General features: G+C 35.3%; 1 protein-coding gene across 1 annotated transcript; it reads left to right on the top strand.

Annotated features, from left to right (window-relative positions):
- Nucleotides 1-10,627: 10,627 nt before the first annotated feature.
- Nucleotides 10,628-13,173, top strand: LOC120263054. Its single transcript, XM_039270974.1, has 2 exons — nt 10,628-10,967; nt 12,483-13,173. The coding sequence occupies exons 1-2, from the start codon at nt 10,699-10,701 to the stop codon at nt 12,937-12,939; spliced, it is 726 nt and encodes a 241-aa protein (XP_039126908.1). The 5' UTR covers nt 10,628-10,698; the 3' UTR covers nt 12,940-13,173.
- Nucleotides 13,174-13,916: the final 743 nt, after the last annotated feature.

Below are 13,916 nucleotides of genomic sequence, written 5' to 3' on the forward strand. Positions count from 1 at the left end.
ATCTACCCACTCCACCTTCTCGAATGAATTCTTCTTCCAAGAAGTGGGCTTGTAAAGCTACAATAATTCGTTGAACATCATGAAGGTAGAAGAGGTATCCCATCGAATCCTCTGGGTAACCAACAAAACGCCCTTTTAAGGATCTCACCTCTAGCTTTTCAACCTTAGTCTTCTTGACATAGGCTGGGCATCCCCAAATTTTAATGTGTTTAAAACTTGGTTTCCTTCCCTTCCACATTTCATGCGGGGTCTTAGGGATGGACTTAGAGGGACATCTATTCAAGATGTGTGCAGTAGTGAGAAGCGCATGACCCCACAAAGAAATAGGCAAGTCTGTGTAGCTAAGCATACAACGAACCATGTTCAACAAGGATCGATTTCTACGCTTAGCTACCCCATTTAATTGAGGAGTCGCTGGTGGTATTAATTGTGAAACTATCCCATGTTCCTTTAAGAACAAGTCAAACTCAGTGTTCATATACTCACCACCACGATCCGATCGCAGTGTCTTTATACAATGACCAGTTTGATTTTCCACTAAAGCCTTATACTTTCTAAACATGTCAAGTGCCTCTGACTTGTTCTTCATTAAGTATACATAACCATACCTAGAATGGTCATCGGTAAAAGTTATGAAATAGTGGAAACCTCCGCGAGCCATCTCATTGATCGGCCCACAAACATCGGTGTGTACTAAATCTAAAACTTGTGATGCCCTATCAGGATGTCCAATGAAAGGGGATTTGGTCATTTTGCCAAAAAGACAAACTCACATGTCGGATAGGGATTGAATCCCAATGGACCTATGAGGCCATCTTTCTCCAACTTGTGAATCCTTTGTTCTCCAGTATGACCTAATCTTAAATGCCACACAAGTTTTTGATTTATCTCATGCATACCATGTCTTTTAGTGATAGCATTCACAACACATTTATTCTGAACATTTAAATAATACAATCCATTTACTAAAGAGGCATCGCCAACTAATTTATTTCCAAAATAAATATCACAATTAGTTTCACCAAATTTAAAGACATATCCTTTTCTGACTAAAACTGCAACAGAAATAATGTTCTTTAACCCATTTGGTAATACTAAACAATCCTCTAAAACTAAAATATGTTCAGAATGTAAAGGAATAGAAGTAGATCCTATGTGAGTTGCTGCAACACTATATCCGCTTCCCACGTTGATCATCACCTCTTGTTCACCCAGCTTCCTTCTTCTTTTCAGATCCTGATTCATAATACAAATATGAGCACTAGCTCCTGAATCAAGAATCCAAGAAGTAGAAAATACAAAAATTGAACAATTTGTTTCGAAAACAAATCGTTTCATACCTGTAGCGCCGTTTACTTTGAGCTGTGGGCAATCCTGCTTCCAATGACCGGCCTCGCCACAATGGAAACACTTGCCTGCTTGCTTAGAGCTCTCACCCGCACGAACCGCAGGAGCCTTACCCTTTTTCTTACCTACCCCTCCCACTGCTTTGGGAGCCAAAGCCTTTTACTTCTTGCCCATCTTTTTCTTCTTGGGCCTTTGAGGGCCTAGAAGTAGAGATAGTTAAAGCAACAGCATCCTTCCCTTTAGTCTTCATTTGAGACTGAGTACTTACTAGCTTGTTAAGAAGACCAGCCAGTGTGCACTCAATCTCATTCATGTTAAAATTAACAATAAACTGAGAGAAGGAGTCAGGAAGAGACTGCAAGATGAGATCAACCTAAAGGTTGTAGTCCATGGAAAAGTCAAGAGCCTCCAACCTCTCAATCATAGAGATCATTCTGAGGACATGCTCTCCAACTTCTCCACCCTCACTCATCTTTGCCCTAAAGAGCTCTCATAATATTTCATACCGAGCAGTCCGACTATGCTCTCCATAGAGCTCCTGCAAGTGCAACAGTACCGATCTCGCATCACTCATCTTTTCATGAGAGCTTTGCAGATCACTGCTCATGGAGGCTAACATATAGCTCCTCACTCCCAAATCGTCCTCAAGCCATTTTAGATATACGTCTTGTTCTTCCCTACTTGCCTCGGGTGGAGGTTCGGTAGGAATATTGGCCTCAAGAATGTACCCGATTCGCTCTAAATTGAGGACTATGCTCAAATTCCTTAGCCAATCTACATAATTGGGCCCGGTAAGGGCATTTTTCTCAAACAAAATATTAAGTGGGTTATGAGTAATATCGAGAAATAAACTGCAAGAAAATAAATACCAGATTATTAGTTTATTTATATTATACTCAAGTTATATTAAGGTCTTTAAATAAAACTTGGCTCCCACTACATTTTTCGAAATCTACACTCCCACTATAGAAATCGAAAATCCTCGTTGGTAGGATCTCGTAGTGAGTGATTGTGTTCTTTATTAAATCTAGTGGAGCTCAACCCATACAGTATAATTGCACCACCAGAGTTAATGAAGTGGCGTCCGATGCCAACCTATTCCATAGGTAGTCCAATCAATTTTGGCTCATAGTTTACCAAGCCTCAACCCATACAGTTTAATTGGCCCGTAAACTATCTGAGTCAAGCCCACCAACTTCTGTCAATCTAACAATTGAATTCCACCCCCTCAACCCATAAAGTATAATTGGGGAGGAATTTGTTTCGACTGACGGCATCCAATGCACTAAAGGCTCTTAAAATCATAAGCGAATACAAGACCCTCTCGTACATGGAAGATATCATGCACCCTCATAACTCTAATCACCCAAAGCTTGGTGGAGAGCCAGGACATCCCATGCCCTTCAACTTAGTGTTATTCTTTTGGGAGAATTGTTTACAAGTTATTAATTGGGTCTCACATTACATTAATCATGCATGTATAAATTAGACATACATTCACATTCAAGCCATCACATGCATACGATCATGAACATCTATGATTAACCTATTTTAATAAATTAATCTAAAATAAAATCCTAAACTATTACATGGCTTTGCGCTCCATACAAAAGGACTTTACGCCGGGCTTCTTGCTCCACGTATTCTCGGACTCTTGTGTCACTTTATATTTTCTTTAAAATTTACAAATATATATCCTAGATACAATCTACTTTTGCAAAAATTAAAGACAATAACATCGGACACAACGTGGCCCAAATACATAAGCACAAAATAAAATAAATATAAAAGCCCTCTTATTCATGATCGTATGCCATTATTCCATTCAACACATCAAAAAATAAAAAAATAAAAAAATAAACAATCATAAATTACATTGGTGTGGATTCAACTTTATTTAAAATAAAATAAATAATAATAATAATATCAAATGATATAATAATAATTAAAATAATAATAAAAATAATAATAATGAAATAAAATTAAAAATAATAAAGTATTTGTCGTGCCGGGCCGTGTCAAATGGCTTTGTCGTGCCGGGCCGGCACGGCCCGCAAATGGTGGAGGGTCGGCCCAGCACGAGACACGGCCCACTTTGGCCGGGCTCGTGCCGTGCCGGCCCGTTAATATTTTTTAATATAAATATTAAAAATAAAAATATATAAAAAAATCAGAAAAATTAAAAAAAAAATTTAGAATATAATAAACATTATCTAATAATTAAATAATATAAATATAAATTAAATTTTACTATAATTGAAAAACTATATTATCATTATCTATTTATCTTTGAAATCAAATCCTTCAGGCTTTTTTGAGTTTTAATCCATTGCCTAATCTAAATCCTTAGTTCAATGACTTCAAATCATCAATCAACGATTCAACATAAATATTCAAATAACCTAAAAAAGCAAGAACCATTCTCAATTTCAGTAAAGAGGAAGTGAGGAACTATACAAGCAAAAGAAAATTAAAAAAAGAAGAAAATCACATTAAAAAAAAAAGAACTTGGTCTCATAAAGATGAAGAGTTTACAGAATCAACTCAAACAAGAGAGCATGAGATTTATTAATACAAATTTAAGAAGACAAAATTGAGTAAAATCAATATCAACGGTCCAACGCGATGAATTAAACAAAATTCATACATAAACATTCTTCAGTCATTTAGAGGCAACAATAAGAAGAAGAAAAAACCATGGAGATGAACTCTAAATAAATCAAAGAAAAGCCATGCCAACAACAACAAGAAGAAAAAACAGCAGCAACAACGAGAATTCCCAAAGAGATAATCTATAGACTATAGCTATCAACCCCAATCCTCCGCTCGCCAAAACCATGAGAATACGGAATACCCAAAGAGATAATCCAAAGCCCGCCTCAACGCCAACGGTCCAACGCGAATTCTCCTCAGCATAATCCCAACCACGCCCAACCCCAAAAGAACAGAAAACGAAACCCTAAATCCACCTGCTGCGGCTGATCCGGCACGACCACGGCATTATCCCTATTCGAAGACCTCACCGGAGGATAAGAAGAGAAGAAGAAGCAGGGAAAACGCCATCTATGGAGGGATTCAGATAAGGAGAAGACGGAGGGTCAAGTGCGTGGGGAGGCTCAGGCGGGCTGCGGTTGAACCTAGAATCCAAGTGCGGGGAGGGCTGGGCGTGCGGGAGAAACGGCGCTGCGGTTGAACCGTTGAAGCCAAGTGCGGTCGTGCGTGCGGGGAGGGCTGGGCGGCTTCCGGCTTCAACGCCATCTATGGAGGGATTCAATAAGGAGAAGACGGAGGGCTGGGCGTGCGGGAGCACCTTTAAATCTAATTCTTTACAACATTTGAATTAATTAATTAATTAATAATATAAATAATAAATAAATAAAAATAATATTAAAAAAAAATATGGCCCCATCGCTACGATGCAGGTTTGCTCGCCCACGCAAAGACTCGCACACTCGCTTACGTGGGAACACATAATTTTAATTTATTTAATTATTTATTCATATATTATTATTCATATATATATATACATATATATATATTTTTCAAATAAATTCATGAATCCCTAATCAAAAATCATGTATAAAATCTACTTTTACCATGAATCCTTAATTTTATATAATAATCAAATAATGATCACCAATGCAATTTTATGATTTTTAAACCTAGTGCTCATTAAAACAAATAACCTGGCTCTGGTACCACTGTTAGGTAATATCGCAAAAATCAAATAACATTAAAAGGGCATGCGAAAGCAATAATATATTTGCGATATATATTCTAATTATTTTAATGAAAAGGCCTAGAAAATTACCTCTTAATGATTTTCTTTCTTTTGATGCGCTGAACTTATCTCTCGGATTGTTGTAGATCTCCTAGCGCCGAACGAAAATTCCACGCCTCTAGATCACACGCCGGAATTAAGAGACAATCTCCTCTTCTTCTCCAAATAGCGGCTAGGGTTAGAGAGGAAGAAAGAGCTAGGGGATTTTCTCACTAGAGAATTAATTGAGTTAAGTCTATAGTTGGAGATGAGTCATATTTATAAAAACTTCATAAAACATGATAAACATTATTCAATTATGAGTTCTATTCGAAATATGAACCTTCATAATATGATAAACATCATTCAATTATGAAGTCCTATTCAAAATATGAACCTTCATAATATGATAAACATTACCATAGAAGTTCTATTAGAAATATGAGTCCTAATCTAACTAAAACCACTTTGATCTTTGAGTACTCATAATTTTGATTATCCATTCGACTCCATCGAATTTAAATCAAAATTTAAACTTAAGATAAAAACCCTAGACTAATTTACAATTTCACTCATCCCATGAAGTAAAATTGTAATAAATTGATAATTTTACCCCTGTACTCAAAACGAAACTGATTCTTTATCCCTTTAAGCGTGACTCCTTAGGTTCGTCCCGATTGGTAATGGGAGGATACCAAAGGACATGGGTGACACCTAGCCAGCCCCGTGGCCCCATGTCGTAGCCCAATTGAACACAAATGAATAGATCATTATGAACCTTTCCGATTATGATTACCATATGTTTATAGATCTTTCGTTCTTGTATCCCAACCGAGTGAGAGCCATGGTAATTGTCAAACTCACTGAACTCGATCACATGCAAATAACTATAGTAGGGTGAGATTACCAAACTACCTTCGTGTCCCACATGATTAGTTTGACTCCCTTGGCCAAAGTCTTCTAATCTCACATACTTATAGTCGCATAGGATACTGACTCGTTTACTTCCGAGAGAACGAATTCTTTTTTGGTGATCACTCACAACTGCTACCTGCCTGACATAGTCGCACTTCAAGGTCGGCCCTACCAAAAGGTGAACTGAGCCTAACAACTCTAGTAACAGACTAGACGTCACAAGTACATTGTGATCATGATACCTCAGGTCTAAGGTCCACTCATATGATCATAACCAACAATCCCAATCATTGACTATCAAAAAGTAAAACCCATGTGATTGGATTGTTGCGAGTCATGTTCGAATACACCAATTCCCAATGATGCATTTATGGCATATGCTCCCACTATTCCATAGTGTTCAACTAGTACTCTTTGTCAAAGTATATGTCATACAAATCCTTATGAACCTTTAATGCCCAATTAAAGGTTATCCGATTTGTGAACTATTTAAGTGTATAAGTACCAAACCCTTCTAATGCTCTCCTTTTTATTCCACAAAGAGTAGAAGTTTTAACTTAATACACATGGACTATGATATTCAAAACTAATTATAATGTCATCACAAGATTTATATGAACATCAAAATAAATGGCTACTAAATAAGAATGTATAATACAAATGAAATGCCCTAATACAAGTATCCTCATTGGCATTCGAGGGCATAATCCTAACAATACCTTCCATATAAACCAATGTAAGATACCATCTCAATAAATAATACTCCATATAACACACTTACAATAAGTAGCTTCATTCTCTCCTTTTCCCTTCATTGAAATCACTTAGGTACTCACCTTGATGCTATCCTCTATGAAATCTATCTATAAATACATTCATGGTGAGAGAACCAAGAAACAACAAAGCCACCATCAATGGAGATCATCAACCACAAGATGATCACTGTTCTAGCTCTCTTTTTGTTATCCAATACTTGTGTCCTAATGACCCAAAGCCAAAGTCTATCTATCACTAATGAAAATCAACAAGAAAATAGCGCTGACACCATTTTGCACTTACATTGTTCACGTAGAAGACCCAGTTGGCAACAAAGAGCTACTTAAAGATCAAGATTTTGAGAGTTGGCACAAGTCCTTCTTGCCCAACACCACTCTTGATTCCGGTGAACCACGGTTGATCCACTCCTACCGATATATGATGAGTGGCTTCGCTGCAAAATTAACTCATGAAGAAGTTAAGGCCATGGAATCCATGAAAGGTTTCTTGTATGCATGGCAGGAGCAGCAGTTAAGCGGAGCCACAACATGATCACCGGACTTCTTAGGCATGAGTGAATGGCAAGGAAGAAGAAAGAAAGGCGAAAGGGAAAAGAAGAAGGAAAATAGGTTTTTTAATTGCTGTGCTGGCGTGGTTAAGTCTCCTGACATGGCTAAGCCACGTCAGATCGCCATTAACGGTGTTGGCGTCAGTGACCAAATTGAAATTAATTCATAACTTTAGTGATCAAAATAGATCTTCTTTTTGTTTAGTGACCAAAATAAGAACTGGTGGATAGTTTAGTGACTAATTTTGTAATTTACCCTTTATTCTTTCTCTCTCTGTCAATTTAATTTTTTTATTAATATTTTATTCTGGGAAAAGCCACATAGGATAAAGGAAAATGACAAAACTAACCCCGGTTGCAATTTGTACTTGATTTACCAATTTCGGAAAGTATAGGGGCCCAATTTGAAGAATTTGGAATGAATGGACCAAAAAGGAAGAGAGAAAAGTACATGGACTAATTTGGTGATTAAACCTTTATTTTATTATTTATTAGTGGCAAATTTATCCACCCCTATGAATCAAAATCCAAATATTGCTTCCAAGCTTTTTACAAGGAAATTATTTTGATAAAATTATATTTAAATGATATCTATTTTTTTTACATGTTTAGAAGAAGAAAAACCATAAGATCCGTATATAATAGAGAAAATTGTGCACACAATTATTGAAAAATAAAAATATACTCACGTATACATCTCTATAAATAAAATAGTAATAAGTAACCTTGCAAACTTGCTTTTGATTTTGCTATATACCCTTGCTTGATTAGGTACATGGTATAAGTGAGTGAAATAGCCAAAGGGTTCATAAGCTAGAGGCAATAGCCCCACAACAAAAGATGGTGATGTGAGATTATAAAAATCTCAATTTCAAATTTCATTGGATGGACTAGTAATTAAGAGTCTCCCGTTGTGGGTGTTGGATTACAGTTTAAGTTTCTTGTCACCAAATGAGGCATGGAGCACAGATAGGACGATCAATTCCTAACTCATCCGCAAGCTCCTAACTATACTGTGTTGTCACATTTATAAAAAAAAAAGTTTCATTGGCGTACAGATCTTTGTAATTGTGTACTTTTTGTCTTTTTAGTTCTTTTAATATTTAGGTATAATTAAGTTTTTATATTTGGTCGATTTGGGTCGTCCTAATCCGCGGCAATATTTTTAGGTACAATTAAGTTCTTGTAGTATTTTATGCAGAACTCTTAGCCATCTATGCCGCTTACTAGAATGGCCCAACTCGACTAAATATGAGGACTTAATTGTACCTAAATATATTGCAAGGACTAAAAAGGTAGAAAGTATACAATTACAGAGACTTGTACAACAATTAAAAAAAAACGTGAATATCTCAAATGCCCATTTGTTGTTCTTATTTGTACCTTTCTAAATTATTAAAACCCAATTTCATCAATCAATTAATAATTGTTTAGAAACTGCCTAAACTATTGAAACAAACTAAAAAATTAAGTCTTACCATTTAAATCAAAATAAATATTTTACTTTATAAAATGGGCATACAACATGGTTGGTGAATTAAAATATATAAGCTGACGTGTATGGGCTTATCCATAATCCTTGTTTTCATATAAATTATTTGATTTGATTGAGCATTTGAGACTTTGTCTATTGGCTTAAATTAACATTTTCTGTGGCACCATTTGTCATGACCATTGCAGGCCAAACTAACTTATTGGTCACGTTCATTTAACCAGATCAAACAGTTTAGCAAATGACATCACATATTCCCAATTATTCTAAAACAAATTAAAACATTTAATTAACAAAATTTCTAGCTATCATAATGACCAAACGGTTAAGACATTTCAGTCCCATGCTAGAAATTAAAGGTTCAACTCTTTTTTAATATATAATTAAAGTGTAAATAAAATATGTGTAGTTGCTTATCCACGTCATTATAAATAAATCAATAATTTTTAATTACTGTATTGTTTGAAAACAATAAATATCTACTAAAATGTAAATGTACATAAATATGTATCCACCAACGACCTTTGGGTCAATTAGTATCGGTCCCTTGCGTAGAGCGTTCGTTTCAGGGAGGATTCGGTATCGAACCTCATGTTCTACGCAAAGTGAGGGCACGTGAGTCGGCGTTGAGCCTTGCTCCCCACACGTGCACGTTTCTGGAGTTCTGGTGCTTGCGTCTTTTTCAAATATATATATATATATATGCATCCCTTATCTTAACACCACATTGCTTATATATATACACACAGAAAAAAATCTTAATTAACTATATAAGGGTATATTTGTAAACAAAGTTAATTTTGATACATATGTGTGTGTTAAAAAGTAAACTTCATGAGAATATTTGTGTAATTTTAGAATTTTATCAGAACATATGCATGAAAAATTATCATAAAATATTATTGTCTTCAATGAATATGGATTCATCTAGTTTTATAGCAGCCATGGAATTTTCTTCAGGTTATATATAAAATAAGATCTTTAACCATGAGTTTAATAAATAATAGAAAAATGTTTAGGGAGATAAATATAAAATTTATTTTTATTTAAGTTTTTCAGGTCTTTATTCCGCTGGTTTTTAGGAACTCCGATGTCTAATCCAATCTTATTGTAGAATAAAGCTTTTTAAAAAACTATTTTTCATAAACAAAAGTTATAATTCAAAATTATTTGATTAAGTTACCAAAATATTTTTCACTTGAATCAACCCACACTTTATAATCGCTAATAAATAAACTCAAATTTTAATTTTTTTCGTAAATATGTAGGTATTAGCTATTTATGTATATTAAAAAATCCAATTATTTTAAAATTATACATGAATTTTCTTTATAAAGTGTATATAAGAAATTATCTATTTATTTGGAAGATATTTAAAAAAATTTTAATCTTTAGATAGGTACCCAAATTTTAAATGGTAAAATTAACCATATAAAAAATACATACATCTTATTGGATTCAAACAAACAACCAACCGTTAACTGTTAACGGATATTGGCACGTCACCCACCGTTTCAGTAAACGACAAGCCTGTCCCTTCAACTTCAGCTCAACATGCCTTTGTACCAAACACCAAAAGAAACCTCTTAAAAATGGGCACGTGTAGTTTTAAACACGTGTCAAAGTATAAATGATTTAGCTGGTTGCTTGACTATTGCGCACCTACTAATCAAGATATAATACCTAATTTTAGTAATTAATTAACTTGTGGATAATAAGATAATGTTTTAATTAATTAAGTAAAGTAGTTAATTAAATCATTTATAAGTAAACCAGCAGCCCTCCCTAATCTCCACTTCACCGCATCCCTGAAATTCATATCTCAGCCGTGCGTTTTGCTTGCTTTGGAGGATCGGACGGATGTCGATAGCGCTGGAAGGGATCGGACGGTCAGAGTTCGCCGGCGGGATCGGATGCTTTCCGGCCGGCGAATCGCTGGGGACTGGAGGGGAATCGGTGGTTAAGAATGAGTTCCGGCCGGCAGAGGAGGTGGAGCAGTCGTGTAGCTCATCGGTCGGGAATAACAGTGACTGTTCGGATTCCGACGGCGGCGATTCGCCGGAAGTGCAAAGCAAGATGAAGGGACCGCTGGAGACGATGGACTCGCTTGAGGAGTCGTTGCCAATCAGGTATTTGTTGGGGATTGCTTTGATTTATTTTTTAAAAAAAAAAGTTCCAATTTTTTTTTGCAGCCTTGGTGTTTGTTGTAATGCTCTGTTGTTTGAAGTTATGTCTTAATTCGTGTAATTGGGAGCCGAGATTGTCTACTTGTGTTGTTTCTGCTAATTATTTGAAGGAAAGATAATATCTTTGTGGGATTTTGGAAGAGTTTGTTGATTGGTTGTGTTCTTAGTAGTAAAGGTGTCATCTTTGTAGGATTTTGATAGAGGTCCTGGATTGAATCATAACTGGGAGAAGTGTTTGTTTTTAAAACTTAATTTTTAATTAAGGAAGATATTTATAGTGATTTGAAAGTAGTTGTGCTGTTATCTGTTTCTTGATCATATTGTATGTTGTTCTGTTTTCGTAATTAGCTTTTTATGTTTATTGGTAGTAGATGAAGTTCTTTGGGTCAAGACTTCAGTTCATGAGAGTAGTTTGATTGAGGGATACAGAATTTAATCAGATTGGAGTCTTTTCGAAGTTAATGCTAACAAGCTAATCAACAAACTATTCAAATAATACTAGTTGTTCTTATTGGTGTGTTCATGAGATGCCTTATTTTGTTTTACAAGCTGTTCGTTAGGTGACTTAGCTAAACTATCATATGTTCTTGTATTGAAAATTTGAAGTATATGGTTGCTCACTTCTAGTTGATAGCTGAAGTTTTTCTTTAATTTTCTTCTATGCTAATAGTAAGTGTCAAAGTTTATTGGTGGTTTTGAAGAAGTTAGATGATAGGGAAGGTGATATATGAAAATGTTTGCCTCGTATTTTGTTGTTCTATTTCCATTTATAATATACTGTTTTTTTATATATGTTTGCCAAAGTTTATTAGCTACACCAATGATAGATTAATTATGTAATTGGTCTTTGGATCAAGAATTCAGTTCATTAGGATTTCCTTGTAAGCCTATTGGTAGAAATAAGATTGGATGTGAACTATGCCAATTTATCTTTTTAAGAAGTTAATGTTAAGTATTTTATCGATAAACTATTTAACAGGACTTGATATGGTTTTTTGTGTTCTGTCAGGTGCATTACGAAATTAGCACTGAGAAATTTAAATCAGTTTCATTTTAACAATTGTAATAAACTAATAACTTCTGTGCAAAATGAAACGCAAAACATATATAAGCATACATTTATTTGCTGTAACATGTGTTTTTCTGTATTATTAATGACCATATTGAATGGTCACTCCCCTCATTGTAAGTTAATGAAGTCACACTTCCATAAACCCTTGATATTTAAACGTTGATACCTGAATGACATGTTCCATCACAAGAATAAATCGACTTAATTGTCTTTTGGAAATTGATCGATTGGGTTTAAAATGCCAAAAAACAGCATGTAACTTATTAAAACTTGAAGTGAATCTCAATTCCAAAAGTATTTGTTAAAATGTGGATCCTTTGATCAATGCTTTTTATGAATGAGTTGAGTTTGAGGCTGAATTAACCATCCATCATGATTATTGGCAGGCGAGGACTCTCAAAATTCTATTGCAGCAAATCCAAGTCCTTCACTAGCCTTGCAGATGCAATCTCATCAATCTCATCAGCAAAGGAGCTTGCCAAGCCACAAAATCCATACACGCGCAAGCGCAAGAACCTACTCGCATGCATTAAAATGTGGGACAAAATAGATGGCAATATATCAAGGCCCGTTAAAGGCGGCATGCCCAAGAGACCCGCAAATTCTAATCGTAGCACTGCATCACTTACGGCCTCCTCAAGCAGCAGCATGAGCAACGGCAACAACAGCGAAGAGGAGCAAGAGCCTTATCTACTACGGCCTCCTCGTTGCCCAAATGGCAAACATTTTGCTTCTCGTGATGATACCCATCCCCCAGGGGCATTCTTGTGCGATGTAAGATCATTCTCGATGGCAGATCTACAAAGCATTGCTTGTTCTACCCCATCCTATCACCCACCATAACTGAAGTGCTTTTTTTTGTTTGTCTTGGCTACTACCTCATATTTTTTGTCGCGTGGGTTGTGGTGGCTGAAGGTTTGTGATGTCATAGTATTCAAGAACTCTGTCGAAGGCTATTTTCTGTATATCTGTATGTGTTGCTTTGTGCATTGATAGAGTTTAGACGAAGATCATGTTGTACTGTAAATTATGAGAGCTTGGTACGTTCATAATGTAATCTTGAATAAAATTTTTATTTGTCTGGCGTCACTTTTTTTTCCCTTAACTGATGTTAAGGGCACAGTTTACAATATTCTTTGAGACACATCTCAACTGGAAGTGTTGAAACTATAGTTTTATAAAACTCAAGGAATACAAGATTCTTTAGAAGTCATATGGGCAAATTGTGCTTTTACAGCCAGACTGATGGAGATTCTATGATTTCTCTAAACTTTAATGTCTTTTCAAGTGGTACTTAGAACAGATAAGACGAGTCAAATTCTTTGGTGGCCTGTGTGGCTGTGTTTTTTTTAGGTGGTGTATATTTTTATTATTATGATTCTAATAATGTATTGGGAGAGAGTCAAACTTACCTTAATATTTTTTAAATAGTATATATTTTTTTTTATTATTATGACTCTTAACATTATATTGGGATAGAATTGAACTTACCTTAATTGCTAGATTATTATCGTTGTGGCTTTGCTATGAACTTTTTGGAACAAAATTATCTTTTTATTGTGTGCAATAAGTATTATATATTTAATTATTTATTTTAGTGTTGTTCAGACGATCACCTAGGCACTCAAGCGCAGCGTTAAACCTCCTTAGCCCCTCTAAGGGTCTAAGTTAAGGCGTTTTTAATCAAGCGAAGGTTTTTTGTGCATTTTTGGTCCTTTTTTTTGAAGTCCAAGGCGCAAAAAAGGCGCACTAATTGAAAATATTGTTGGTCTTCTATTGTTTAAAAGAACCACACTTTACTAGCATTGGTATTTGAAAAG

Source organism: Dioscorea cayenensis, chromosome 6 (assembly GCF_009730915.1).
Source record: "Dioscorea cayenensis subsp. rotundata cultivar TDr96_F1 chromosome 6, TDr96_F1_v2_PseudoChromosome.rev07_lg8_w22 25.fasta, whole genome shotgun sequence".
NCBI lineage: Eukaryota > Viridiplantae > Streptophyta > Magnoliopsida > Dioscoreales > Dioscoreaceae > Dioscorea > Dioscorea cayenensis.

Bases quoted from the DNA above. Each gene is read 5' to 3' on its own strand.
- LOC120263054 (XM_039270974.1), top strand. From the start codon at position 10,699: ATGTCGATAGCGCTGGAAGGGATCGGACGGTCAGAGTTCGCCGGCGGG. The intron at 10,968-12,482 runs GTATTTGTTGGG...GATTATTGGCAG, and splicing joins GAGGAGTCGTTGCCAATCAG to GCGAGGACTCTCAAAATTCT.